Below are 14929 nucleotides of genomic sequence, written 5' to 3' on the forward strand. Positions count from 1 at the left end.
TCCCATATATTTGTAATGAGAGGGGTCGCACATAAAAATTTAAAAAGTAGGACTAACTGTCCAAATTTTTATTCACAGTATAGATCTTTACAAAAAATAACAATAGTTATGCATCTGTGATAAAATAAAAGTTAGTTAAAAGCTTGTTTGTTTATTTCTCAGTTGGTCGCGGTTTGAGGCCACATGGTTCATAAGTATTCTGCTGCCAATCACAAACACCAAGTTCTTCATTATACACCAGACCTGACAAAAAAAAATCGAGTTTATTTGCCCCTTTCATATCGCTTATCGTCTCCACGAACCACTTCTGCAAATATGATGCACTGTGCATAGTTTTTTTCGCATCAGAGACAGTGACCTAGCAAGGATTTCATTTACATAACCACGGACGACGTCGTATGAAGTTTTGATTGGTCAAAATTTACCGTCTCATACGAAATGATATTGACTAAGTGAACCACTGTTGTGTTATGTTGACGTGACGTTTTCACGGGGATGTCCCTAGCAATGAATGTTTTAAACCAGGGTTTCTAATGTGGTGCATCAGCGCTTGCAAAATGGCTCGCGACGGAATTTGAAATTAAAAAAAAAATAAAATTTTTCGTTATAGCTTGACATTGTGAAGATGGCCTTGAACCCACCGAGGTGCGGGGTATTTAACCCAGGTGTTTGATACCTTGTGGACAATAATTGTGACCATGGAATGCGCCTTCATGACAAGTGTAGTAGGTCTGACAGAAACTCGACATATCAGGGTAGTGACCATTGGCTTTATCACTACAATCTATGTATTCACCACAAATACCATCCACATTTTCAATCCTGAAAATAACGTATCATAAGACCGGTATTATACACTTTGAGTTAATATCAAATTTTGCAAGCCTCGATTTTATAACAATACATTAACATTTTTTTCTAGTTTTCGTCTCCGTTGTAGTCTCACAGGTTTTCCATAGCACTCCCGTTTTAATGGCGTTATTTTACACCAATCAAACACTTTCATGATTGAACATACCCGTTTATTGCTAACAATGAATCTTGGTTTCATTGTTTGCAAGAAACGGGCCCAACGCTTCGATTGGTTAAAAAAGGTCGAACACGTTTTAGATGACCACAAAATATCAGAGAAAAAAAAAGAAATTGTAATCTTATACATAAGCTTCAAGTAAAATTGAGCGCTCCTTCACTATTCTATACCGTCTTTGCAGAAAAGTAGGACGTAAAACTCCATTCATTTCATTTCATTTCACTATTAATTTTAATTTGTTAATTTTTTTAATTTGGTGGTACATGACAATATAGTAGAAACATTGGGGTGGGGTGAAATTTTTCTGTGGTGTGGTTTTTGTATAACAAAATACGGCGATGAAATTAAAAAGAGATATAGAATTGTTTTTAATTTTTTTTGTGTACAAAATGCAATCTTGAACTGAAACTTTCGTATTCAAGAAATATAATATGTGGAAACTTACAAATCACAATCTTCAATTTTTTCGTTGAAGACATATCCTTCCCCACACTCAATAGTTTCTGCTACTCCATCTTTACACCTGATGAATGATTTACACCCCTTTTCAAATATTCCATCAATCTCACATTCAAATGTTGAAACTAAAAAAATACGACAGTTGGCTTGTTGCATATAATTTCAATTTATATATTTAATCAAACATGATAATTCAATACAAAATATAATGTATTTCAAAAGTTTTGTTTCACTATTCTTATTTTGTCACGTAGAGTCTAATACGGATCATCCTGATTATATGGTCTAGTTTCAGTTACCAATTTTGACTGCCATCGTCTTTCTTCTGGTTGCTATTTTTTGACAGCATCCGATTGATATTTTGACTCATATTGGCTAACTTATCATTTCTTTTTTGACTGTCATCTGATACTGCCACTGGCAATTTAACTACTTTTGATTGTTATTTTGACTGTTATCATTCTCTTAATCAACTATTATCGGACGACCGCTTGTTGCTATTTCGACTATTATCGGGTATCCACTGTATGATATTTCGACTATTATCAGATATCCAATTGTTGCTATTTTGACTTTTATCGGACATTCACTTGTTGCTATTTGGACTATTATCGGATACCTACTATTTTCTATTTCGTCTATTATCGGACACCCACTTGCTGTTATTTTGACTATTATCGGATATCCACTTTTTCTTATTTCCAATACTACATATTAATACGACCCCTTTTTTCTGAAGACAATATTGTCAGTGTTACTTTGCTTTCAATTAGTGCACACAAAATATACTATGATAAATCAAATATCTGAATAACTTACCAACTGCAGGCAAGCAGAGCAGTGTTAAAACAGCAAATTTGAACATCTTGAAATATTTGTCTTTTGTGATAGTTTACGTTCTCAAACACGATTATATAACTATGAAAAGACAATCTCTAATATATAGCATGTAATTTGGAATGGGTAATAAATTCAATCTATTTTTTTCACCCCCACATACCATTTAAAGAGATCTAAAGAAGGATACTAAGAATTGTATGTGTATCCGGGACCATTATAGATTCTTATTTCAGCTTAAATACTGTATCCTTATAACAACACAATTATGCCATATTTGTCGGTATGCTGTCCAGTTAAGATTAGACCAAACTTTCGTTTCTTTTTTTTATTAGCTCTTATTTTTTATGAAGTGGCTATATCAAAAATAAAAGCTAATGAAAACCGGAACGAAATTATGGTCTAATTTCAATCAGTCTGCATAAGTAGGCTATATCGTGTGCCAATTGATTTGTACCTCTGCTGATTTGTAATCGGTTCATCAACTGATCAGCTATCCGCAAAGTATGGAAAATGATTCTATCATCTTAGTGTTTGACTTAACATATTTGAATACAATTTTTTTATGGAATTGGTAAAAGTTTCAAGAAAATACAAACGTATCATGTCCATAATTTCATACTAAATTATAAGTGAAAAACAAAAGACTATTAATTTGTCATCATTACTTAGATTATGATGCTTTGATTGTAGGCAGACAAGAAGTCAATTTACTCCCAGAGAGGTGACACGTGTATTTTAATTGAGTTCAACAAGTCCTATAGGCGTTAAATCTGACGACAGATCCCTTTAATTTTTCTGTATAACGTTAATGTTACTAAACGGAGATCAAAATGACCATTCTTTAACCACATGCTTTGTATGTCAAACATAATTCAATCGTCAACAATGTCTCACACAATGATTTACGTAATATGTTAACAAATATCCAGACATTAAATAATCACTGTGGATATATTTTGACAATTTTATTATACCGCACCCTTAAAACACCATCGCTCTGCCTATGAAATGCGGACCCTGTGTTATTTATTGCCTATAATAGGTAAATATACCGAATGTTAGAGCAATGCTATGTCAATACAGATAACATGCTTAAAAGATATATAGCTGGTATTACTTTTATATTGTTTGTCACATTGTATTTTTTCAAGAAGGAGGATTGACCTTACACGAATTGGAACAGAAATGAAGTGCTTAGTGTTTTGTATTTTTTCAATTGCTTTAGGTAAGATATATTTACTATTATTATCTGTATGTTTTGTTGATTATTTTTGGTCATTCCAAAATGCATGCAACGAACTATTCCGAATGTACAAAATACCATTATAATCTGCAGCAAAAATCCATATAGGCTTGTTATAACAGACAAAATGAAATTTTAACATATTTTTGGAATAAAAGGAAATGGCTACCTTTTTGTCTTTCATGTAAGATACATTTGGCACAAAAAGGTAGCTATTTATTTTTTTTCAAAAATATGTTCATTTTGTCTGTCTGTTAGAACAAGCCTATCATGAATTCCACGGTAAGCGTGACACGAAGTGTAAATTATCAAATTCATATTTCTTTATCAATTTTTGTTTAATTTCTTAGATTTACATTAGGCGGGCTTTTATGCATGTTTTTTATTGACCGCCACGTGTCATCGGCGCTATCAGCGCGCGCAGACGTCACGTGACCGGAAATCTATTAAGCCCGCGAAATGCTTACGCCATTTTAGCCTATTTTAAACGTCTTTTTTCTTAGAACTAATTTCACTCAACAAAGGTATGTTGTATATCATAGTTTTTTAAATTTTATGGGCTTTTCTAGAATGGATATAGGTGTTTCGTCAAATGTTTGATAACATTGGATAAAGCAAAAATAAATCAGGTTTCTTAATTTCATTAACGCCAGTAATTCCGTCACTATAATTTGTCATCAAATTTCATGTTCAATGTAATAATCTGTCCAGTTTTACGAAAATATTCTTAATTGTCCAATGCTATGAACGAAACTATTTATTTTCGTGTGACGGAATTACATTTTCTCTTTTCGTGACGGAATTACAGTTACAGTAATTCCGTAACGCAAATGCTTTGACGTATCTGTTATCCAACTAAGTTGTTATCTAATCAAATTAAAGTAAAGGTGCGGTTTTTTGTTCCAGAATGGCCAAGACTGCAGCAGAAAGGCAGCGGAAGAGAAAAACTGAAAATGGAATATAATCGAGTCGACTATGAAGAGCATAAACGTCGAGATAGAGAGAGAAAGAAACTTGCTAAATTATTAATGTTGCCAAAGGAGAAGGAAAATTTACAAACACGAACGAGAGAAGCTGTTAGACAACATAGGATGAATAACTCTCAAATTAAAGTCGTTGATGGGACAGTTGTTGGTGGAACGCCCTATAAGTCACTGTCCTCTTTGTGTAAAGCTAAGTCCCGCGTGATGAAAGCACTACCAAAGAGTCCACGCAAACGAGCATCTCTGGTGAAGTTAATGGCCTGTGACATTTTAGGAACATATATAGCAGCACCGAAGATCAGGACCAATCAGGAAATAGAAGAAGCCGTTATTTCATTTTACGAAAATGAAAATATATCTAGAATGATGCCTGGAAAAGCCGATTTCATAACACTGAAAGATCAGTTGGGGAACAAATATACAAAGCAAAAACGACATCTGGTCGCAACAATTACAGAGACATATAAATGCTTTACTGAAGATAATCCATCTGCTGATATTGGTAAATCCAAGTTTGCATCTCTTCGTCCTCGATGGGTTCTTCTGTCATCGGAAATGCCGCATAATGTCTGTGGTTGCAAATATCACAGTAATGTGATACTACTATTAGAAGCACTGCATCGGAGATATCCTGATTTGATTCCATTATATTCTAAAGAAGATTTTATTGCTCATTGCGTCTGCGATATTAACGACGAAGATTGTATGCGAAATGGTTGCGAGAGGTGTAGTGACGGTAAGCTCTTCAAAGAAATATATGAAAATAAAGCTCCAGCAGATAACGAATTTTCTTGGTACCAATGGGAAGATACAAATGGATTCTTACAAAAGGTGAAAAAATCTGGCAATTCAACTGATGCATTTGAAGAATTAGCTATGCAGCTTCCTAAGTTCAACTGGCATCTTTTCATTAAAGAAAAACAGTCATCATCGTACCAGCACATGAAATATTATCTTCTGAAGACACATCTGAAGAATGTCTCCTTCAAATGGACTTCGCTGAAAACTTCACTTGTATCTGGCAGGATGAAATTCAGTCAGCCCATTGGAAGCAGCGACAGGTGACGATCTATACCATCATGATCACTTACAGAAACAAGAAGTTATCGTATGTGATTATTAGTGATTTTCTAAGCCACGAGAAAACGGCTGTAGCAGCATTCACATCCACAATATTGGATATTATCACCGACAAGTTCCCTACTGTTAGAACTGTAGATGTTTGGACGGACGGACCGTCAAGCCAGTACAAGAATAAGTATATATTTGCACTGTTGCCACGTCTTCAGGATCTTCATGCTGTTAGAATAAGATGGAACTATTTTGCTACGAGTCACGGCAAGGGACCAAATGATGGAATAGGTGGTAATGCTAAGCGTATTGTTCATCGACTGATTATGTCACGTTCTGCTGTCGTATCAGATTCTCAGTCATTTGCTAATGCTCTTCGTTCCAGTGGTACCCCAATCAATGTAGTAAAACTGACCGAAGATGATATCAAAGAAAAATGCAAAATGTTGGATGTTGAGACGTTATGGTCTGGTTTACAAACATTTCCTGGAACTATCTCTACACATTGTGCTCAGTCAGTTGGGAATGGAATGGTTCAGCTGAAGTTTTTCACCACAGATCCATCCCCAAGGCATGTTCCTGCCAAGTACACAAAGGAAGCAGTTGAAGTCAGTAGGAAATCGGATGAAAACTGGAATTGCACACTTTGTAATTGGAAATATGGTGATAAAGCGGATCCTAAAATTTCTGAAGAATGGATAATGTGCGCCTCCTGTCAATCCTGGTTTCATGAATCATGTGGGCAGCAGAATGGTATATTGGACGATTGCGACCAATTCCTGTGTAAAAAGTGTTTGCAAGAACAAGAGTGAACTTGTTAAAATTGCTATGACATAATAAAATTTTAAATACCCTTTAGGTGTGAGGACTGTTAGATATGTTGACGCCAAAATCCAAATTTGTTTTGACTCCTTTATTATTTATTTTGGTAATTTTTAATAGTATTGTTAATTTGCTTTGATCTATTAAACATCATCAACTGATTTATTTTGGTTGTGCTAGTTTCTCAGTTGTTAGAACTGAACTTATTTCACAAACGTGACGGAAATTCTTGACTCGTAATTCCGTCACAAAGCCAGATTGTAAGTCCGTCACGCAAAGTTTAGCCTAGTGTCAAAAACCTTTAGCGAATTTCTGCCCTGTTTCATTGGTATTTTGATCATTTGAGGTGTTACATGACATAAACAACTCTTATGATATGAAGTGGGTACTTATTTAGCAGAAATATATGAGAATGTGCATTTTGTCATAGGCTGTAATTCCGTCACGCCAACTTTAAACTACAATTGTCTGAAAATTATCGAAATTACCAATGAAATGTTATGGCTTTCAAATTATTTGATTATTCCTTAATTAGAAGTACTAAATCTAAATATTGTATTTCTGTTAGTAACTCAGGTAAAAGGCTAATTGAGTGCACTTTTAGAGCTATGTGAAATTCCGTCACGATGGAATCCATGCTATATGGATTTTTGCTGCGGCTCATAATGATATTTTGCACATTCGGAATAGTTCGTTGCATGTTGCGTATTTGGTAAATTCAGTAAAATTTAGCAGGAGAGATACGATGACAGTATAGCAGGAAAACACTAGCAAATTATATAGTGGGACTGACCATCCCAATTCTTCAATATTTTGTATTGTAATTTTTTCAGTTACCATAGAAAAGAGTTATGCTTTAGACTGCGTCTTAGATGGAGATGGTATTTACGAGAAAGGATGCGTATCGTTTATAAAGTGTGTCAACGGCACAGCATATAACATAGAATGTCATAATGGTCAGGTTTTTAATTCTATAACACAAGATTGTGATGAGTAAGAGAATATTTTATTTTTGTAAAAAGAAGGGACCAATCGCTCCTTAGTCTTCGAAACGAGATTTATTTTTTAGCTACTCTAATCAGTAATAGTGTTCACAGCTCACCGTCGAAATTAGAGCCTCAGAATCATCGATGTTTAAAAGTCGAATTGACGGCTCTCTTTTCTCGAGACTCTGACATATAGAAAAAGAAAGTCAAAAATTATTTACATAAACCCAAGACCCAAATTAACCCCCAAAAATGTCGAACCAGTCCCTTAAAGCAAGTAAAAATATCTTCTTAGATCATATCCTTTATTGAGCTATAAAACATGTTTCACTTTTTAGTATAATTTTTTTTTACTGTATATTTGTTTCAGTCCAAAGGTTGTGCCTAAACCTTGTGGGAATATAATGGATTGTACTCTCAAAGACGACGGTCACTACCCAGATCTTGATATGGGGTGTCACTCATACTATACATGTAACAGTGGTACTTTCCTCGGTCACAACTATTGTCCGGCAGGTAACTTTAGTTATTATCAAGTTTCTGAATTCCGTAAAAGCAAGACGATTCCGTTAATAAAATCCCATCCAAAGGATGGCAAAATTGAAAAGCAAAAGTTGTGTAGTAGCGGACTTCTCAACAGAGAAGTACTATCAAGTATTTCGAAAAGAGAAAGTAGGATCTGCCTCTCGCGCGACAACCTCCACTACTATATAGGTAATCATCACGAAATACATTCAGATCAAGTAATGTGTTGCCAAGCAAATCACTGAACACATCAGTATTCTTGGCAAGGAAGTTAGATTGGATTCCTGACTGAAAGATTTGTTGACGTATTAACCACAATATAGGGACGTATATTGTCCCGTCAATTATTGCGTAGAGAATTGAGGTGATAAATGGGTTAATTATTTCATATAGTATTGCATAGAAACTGTGAGCTGTTAACTATTTGATATTATTGCATAGAAAAGGCGAGCTGTTAAAGGGGTTAATTATTTCAGTACTGCGTTAAAAAAAAACCAGGCGTTAAATGGCGTTAATGATCTCTACAAGTTAAACAATATTAACTTGTGCTTCTAATATGACACCGAAGGGTGTTCTATAAAATATTCGGAGAAAATGAAAGATGTTAATGGCGTTTATAATATAATGAGTAATTTTTCGTGCCTGTTACGTGCTTTAATACTGGTATAGATATGAAATTTGCTAAAATGTTGATTGGAATTAATTTTTATTTTATTTATAGCGCAGGTTCGTCATCCGTATGACCAATCCTAGCTTAGTCTCAAAAAGGAATTTCGTACCGAACCTAATCAATCATAGTGTTCAAAGCTCTCTTAGCCTTCAAATCCATGTGTGTCCAGATCGCATATATATAGAAATAGAAAGTGAAGTTCCTAATATTTGAAGTAGTTGAAGTGCGATACCTTACATTTTCTAGTACTTCTGTAGACTATCTACATATATTACTCAAATCTACCCGTAAAAATGGCGAATCTGTCGTCGACGACCATCTCCAAATTGGACAAGCCTTTTCCAATAGTCCACTACACAAAAAACGCATTTAAGAAGTTCGGCTCTAATGCTGTAATTATGATACGAAAGGGAAACTAAAACTAATAATTCTATAATTTTGTCATAACTCTGCTAAAGTTGGCAGTAGACTACTGTTCTTTTTTCTAACATTCGGTAATCTTCGGCAGTTTCCGTTAAACTGAATCTGTTGTTGACCGTTAGCGGAACTTTCATGGCAGACCTTTGCTTTCCTAATTGCTAAGTCTTGGAAAAAGCTCTTTTCATTGAAGTTAACATCTTAAACATCTTCTCTAAGTAAAAGAATGAAAGTCTTTTTATCCTTGAATGCCATTGCAACTCTATATAGACAGTTTGTAACTTATTGTTTATTTGTACAGTGTGTTTTATGTTTTCAATTCAGGTTTGATATTCAGCCCAGAAAACGGTGTTTGCGATTGGCAGCATAATGTTTATTTTCCCTGTGGGTTAAAGCCGCATCCACCTACCACAGCAAAGCAAGACTCAGCGACCGATGTTGTATAGAATACCGACAAACAGTGACAATGAAAAGTTCTGTAATTGGTTGAAATAAAGAATTAAAATTTAAACACCCCTACTATGTGTTGTTTTTAGTCTTTCCATCATTTGGTCGGGAAATTCAAAAGATTTTTGCTTTAAGGTGATTTACATAATATGTATTTTTATGATTTATATGAAAAGCACATCCACATATGTTCCCAACTAGAATAAATATGCGACAAGAGTGATTTCGATTTCGATGATGCGCGTGAAACTAAACTCTGATAACCCGTTATTCAAAAGAATGGAGAAATGAAAGGAAGATTTTGTCTAAACTGACACGACACAGAAGAAAGTCCTTTGCAAGTTGAAATGAGGTTATGGTCTAAGGGAGGTAACCCAATTTGTGACCATACATTATTATCTCCCTTTGACCACAAATTGAAAACTAAACTGTAATATCAAAGTCAAATTAGTTTTGAATTGTAAAACAGTATAGAAATTTAAAACAAAAACAAATAAGCTTGAGTTTAAATAAATTCTTCGAGATTAATTGATTTTCATTAAAACTTAACTTTGACATGACCTTCTACGCTTACTTCCTTCGATTTTCCTCCACCTCGTTCAAAACAAAAACTCAAGTGTAGGCTACATGACAGAACATGCTTTGAAAAAAGTGGATATTCGTCGAATTTCATAGATTTAATGCTTTAAACAGTTCTTTTTCTTAAAAAAAATAAAGAGTTTTTTGAATGAATGATTTATGATACACATGCCAAAGTGAAAAATAACAAAACTATATATACCAAGAAAAATGGACAGCATACAGAGGAATCACTATTACATTTTCAGCAGAAATCAACGACATTCCCCCTATATTTCTGCTCAATTTCTCCAAACAAAGAAATAAACATTTCACACTATTATTACTTTTTGAAAGTAATTGAAAATTAGAGCAAAACAAACAAATTCTTACTGATCTTACTATAATGGAGAAATATGTAGACCAATAATTGCTCAAAGTTTATCCCCTTAAAATAATAGAATTATATTTGCATCTTCGGTCAAAAATTAACAGATTCTTCTCGAATTTGGTTTGTATCTTTCCTAACATCAAATCCTAAATCTCCATACCCTATACTCTATAAAATGTTCCAATGGTCCAAATGTGATGGCAAATGCAACCTGTTACCCCTTTCAGAATCCTTGATCAATTGCATTAACCCATTCCCCCTATAAATCCTAGCGATTTTTCCTTTTTCAAATCGGAGAATATAGCTAGACTAAATAGAATAACTTAAGAAAATTTTATGGTAGACTACAAAGCATCTCATGTTGGAAAAAAACCCTGCTGTAGATAGTCTGTAGTAGTTTAGTCCGTAGCTGTTTAGCCTTGTGTTATGTCTTGTGATACCTTCAGATGACCCTCGAGTAGAGAATTTTTCACTTTTATGTTGGATGTTAAATTATCTTCAGCATAACTACCAAGTACATTTAGTAACAAGGCAAATCCAAATTTCTATACATCTATGACTTTTCTAAAAATGTAAAAAAGAACATAAACTTTAAAATTTCAACATGCAGAATGGGTTGATCAACCTTATAAGCACAATACCTGGACAATAGCTTCATACAGAACAGTCAGTAGAAGTTGGAACACCCATAACACAATTAAATCTACTGTTTTTTTTTTCAAAAAGCTTAGTAACAAGTCAACTTTGGAGACCACTTGAAGTTGCTGTGTGCAAATTCAGTGTTAATATATCAATTATTATCTCCCTTAGACCAGATATTATAAACTAATGTACAACTGTAAAATACACTCGAAATATGTTCATAAATATATATCTGCAATACCAATTACACACACAAACATGATATTAGCTTACTCTCAAATACAATTTAAGGTTTACAGAGATAAGGAAATTATACAATTTTTTCTAAAATCAAATTCAGCAAATTATCTCCCTTTGACCATTAAGTTATTTCATTTTCAAATCCAAATTAGATAATTGATTCCAATTAGCAAACTAGTGTCTACCTTTTGAACCACAATATAAATATAAAATAACGAGCTTCAGTGGATCACATGTAATGCAATGATGTCTGTATGAAATAGTCAATTGAATATGAAGACTGAAGAAATGGTTGATGACATTTCACAAGTATTCAAAATTTCAAAAGAAACTTTTCATTGTCAGAGCTCAAACTTTTGTCTAATTTATTGCAGTACCTAAGGTTTACATGTCATAAACAACAAGCAAATCCTCACTTTCTTTGAAAATAAACAAAACTTCCATTCACCAAATCTGAAAATAATTATTCAATCTGAAATTATATTGAAAAGTTCCATTTTATACTCGACATGAAATTGCTCTCTTGTGTTTTCTTAATAACGGGTATTCATATAGTTCACTTAATATAATTTTTAACGGAATTATGCGATTTTCGTACAACTCTAGTACTTCTGAGGACTATTTACATATATTCAAGACTAAAATCAACCCCAAAATGCTATCCTAGTAACTTTAAGAAAAGAATTTCCCCTTCGATCATATCCAAACTTTATAAGTCCTCTGTCGAAATTTACAATACCTGCTACACCGGGTTCCTCTGTCATAATTTACAGTCAGGTGTTTACTTTATTTGAAGATAAACTGATTTTCTAATTCTGAAAATAATAAATCAATCTGAAATAAAGTTCGACAGTTCCATTAAATGGTGGTAAAACAAAACTGTCAGTGAAACATATATATGTTCTATGTCATAAAATAATAAATCTATAATATTTGACCAAATGTTTTTTTTTAAATTAATATTTAAATAATTAATTCGTGGTCTAAACGGAGTTACTTGCCCATTAAAAGCTCTTTTGTGTTAAAGACTAGAATGGCCGTTTAAAACTGTGTGTGACGTCAAAATGGAACAAAGCTTTTCGGTACCGAAGATAAGAAGTTTGCCGCAGTGGAAATATCTTTGTTTATCATCGGAAAATATTTTTATTTTTCGATACTATCATGGTTTAATGCACAGTTTTTGGATGTAACTATGATTCAAGAAAAACTGAAAGTGTTAGTTATTTTTTTGAGACGGAAAAATTACATTCTGTCGAAACATTCGAGTATCGACACGCAAGCAGAATTATTGAATTTGAAGCGACCACGTAAATTGTATAAAGATGCTGTTCCTACCATCTATAATAGACCTGTAATTATGGACCAACAGCCACAGCCCCGTAAAAGGCGAGCACACACAGAGTCGAGACTACAATCCAAACATCGAAAAGACGTAAGTTCGCACTTCATACGTCCATATGATTACATCCCTATTATTATAGCAAACCAGATCTGTTTCTTAAAAAGTATATCAAGCTATTGTCATTGAATATTTGTATTTAAATTTAAAAGTAGGCTGAATTTTGTCTTAGTAAATAACAGCCTTTAAACTTGCAATGTTTTCTTGTCATACTCATGCCATAGTCGTAGGCCTAAATTCATTATTTTTATATAAGGATATATTATTTGTCCCCCTCTCATCCCTATTAATTTCCTAGTCAGATAGAATCTTTACAGATCGATGGTTATCCATTCCTTCACTTACTGCCACTCATTTTTTTATTTTCATTTTCAGGAAGTGGATCGAATTCTCTCAGAATCAAACTTGAAAGATGACTTAACAGAATCTTCACAAGAAAATGAGTCCTTGCCAATTGGCCAAGGATTTACATGTGAGCCAGCAGTGCAATGTGACATGTCTGTTCAGACTGATTTCATTGTTTTTCCACAAGTATTTCCCCCACCATCTTCTATAACAGCAAATGCTAGCACTGAAACAGCTACTATCGTTGAAGATACTAGCACTCAATGTGATGATATCTTTGCATCTACTTATGGACTCTCAATGGAATTTCATTCCTACTGTTCATCCCAAACTAACAGGGTGGATTAGTTAGTATCACCTACAACACCAACCAAATCTGCCCTTATTAAGACCAGCACACCAATGAAGTCACCAGCAAACACCAGTTTTATAAGTACATCTACTAATGAGTCATCTTCGCATTCCTCATCACATGATATTTCGTATGTGCCTGAATCTCCAAGTGAAAGTAGTATGTGTACTTCGAGTGACAGCAGTAATGAGACCAACACATCTGATTGCAGAACATTTGGTTAACCTCATGAAGATCCCAAATACATTATGTTGTGTCCCACTTTTCTCTTATGGAACCATTTCAGACTTGTAAAGAGTGTGCTGGTCCAGTAATAAAATACTGGAACATTGCTGAAACTGACAAGTACATAATAATATAATATGGAATATATATACCAGTTGTTCAATGACTCAGATATCAAGCTTTACAGAATCACTGACCCTGAATTTCTTTGGACTTTCCACATATCACAAAGTACGATCAAGCCTCTTCCAAATTGTGAATGAGGCATGGTTACAGGACAAATGTACAAGGACAAATGTGTGGAAAGCCCCTGACCTTGTCTGGAGATGGTAGGTGTGATAGTACTGGATTTAGCACTTATACATTACTTGACAGTGAGTCTGGCAAATTGGTAGCCTTCGATGTTATCCATGTAGGTGAGGTCTGCTGGCTAGTATTAAGTAAATTTAGTAATTTTAAGATGTAGACCAAAACAACTAACAGGAACCAGAGAAATTTTAATACGAAAACAATAGTTACACAGCTTTTCTTTTTCTCTAAAGCAATATGCTCATAGTGTCAGATATAGAGTCAAATATGCATTCTAATTGCTAATGGTAAAATTAACATGTGTTCATTTCAATCTGAAGGCGAAATTGTCATGTTATTATTGCAAATACGGACCACACTACTGTGAAATTACCTCCCTTTGACCACATGCACGCAGACATCCACGGTTTCCATGCATAAACAGGAAAATGTTGTTTTCACGTTCAGGAAATGGTAGAGAAACCAAATTAAATTCAAATTATCCCCCTTTCACCACTTGCAAAAAACACACAAACAAAACTATTTATGTACATCTAGGGATGTTTCTATTCAGAAACAGTAAAATGATTTTTTTATGTTAAGTAAATGGTCAACATACAGATCAATATGTAGATTAAGTTGATTTTGAACTTCAAACCAAATTTACGTCAAATTATCCCCTTTTGACCACATGAAGAAAAACGTGAATTAAGTAACAACTTTGACCACATGGACACACTATTGATCCAATATCCTTTATCAGCTTATGAAACTAAAATTCTGCTTACCATTCAGCATCGGGTTATCCACCAAAAACTAAATTACCATCTTTGCATACTATAATATAATATAATATAATATAATATTTTCTATTAACAATTAAATTGTCACATCTCCTGTTTCTTTAACTGATTCAAAACCAGACAGACTAACTGAACGTTTGTCTATCATTTTGAAAAGCTGTATATTGTAATGTAATATCATAATTAGAACATT

The 14929-nt window shown here is 33.8% G+C and overlaps 4 protein-coding genes across 4 annotated transcripts; 3 read left to right on the top strand and 1 right to left on the bottom strand.

Moving 5' to 3' along the window:
• Positions 1-41: 41 nt before the first annotated feature.
• Positions 42-2419, bottom strand: LOTGIDRAFT_239076 (hypothetical protein). Its single transcript, XM_009052907.1, has 4 exons — positions 2309-2419; positions 1476-1614; positions 677-822; positions 42-243 (listed from the first exon to the last, which is right to left on the bottom strand). The coding sequence occupies exons 1-4, from the start codon at positions 2352-2354 to the stop codon at positions 152-154; spliced, it is 423 nt and encodes a 140-aa protein (XP_009051155.1). The 5' UTR covers positions 2355-2419; the 3' UTR covers positions 42-151.
• Positions 2420-4525: 2106 nt separating this feature from the next.
• On the top strand, positions 4526-6438 carry LOTGIDRAFT_174307 (hypothetical protein; the record flags this gene model as incomplete). The annotated part of the gene is made up of 2 exons (XM_009052908.1): positions 4526-5616; positions 5649-6438. 2 exons carry the CDS (start codon positions 4526-4528, stop codon positions 6436-6438), a joined length of 1881 nt encoding a protein of 626 aa, XP_009051156.1.
• Positions 6439-6948: 510 nt separating this feature from the next.
• LOTGIDRAFT_239077 (hypothetical protein) lies at positions 6949-9565 on the top strand (the record flags this gene model as incomplete). The annotated part of the gene is made up of 4 exons (XM_009052909.1): positions 6949-7024; positions 7282-7441; positions 7805-7950; positions 9371-9565. The coding sequence occupies 4 exons, from the start codon at positions 6949-6951 to the stop codon at positions 9490-9492; spliced, it is 504 nt and encodes a 167-aa protein (XP_009051157.1). The 3' UTR covers positions 9493-9565.
• Positions 9566-12391: 2826 nt separating this feature from the next.
• LOTGIDRAFT_239078 (hypothetical protein) lies at positions 12392-13502 on the top strand. Its single transcript, XM_009052910.1, has 2 exons — positions 12392-12756; positions 13099-13502. Exons 1-2 carry the CDS (start codon positions 12517-12519, stop codon positions 13414-13416), a joined length of 558 nt encoding a protein of 185 aa, XP_009051158.1. The 5' UTR covers positions 12392-12516; the 3' UTR covers positions 13417-13502.
• Positions 13503-14929: the final 1427 nt, after the last annotated feature.

Source organism: Lottia gigantea (assembly GCF_000327385.1).
Source record: "Lottia gigantea unplaced genomic scaffold LOTGIsca_190, whole genome shotgun sequence".
Classification (NCBI taxonomy): domain Eukaryota; kingdom Metazoa; phylum Mollusca; class Gastropoda; family Lottiidae; genus Lottia; species Lottia gigantea.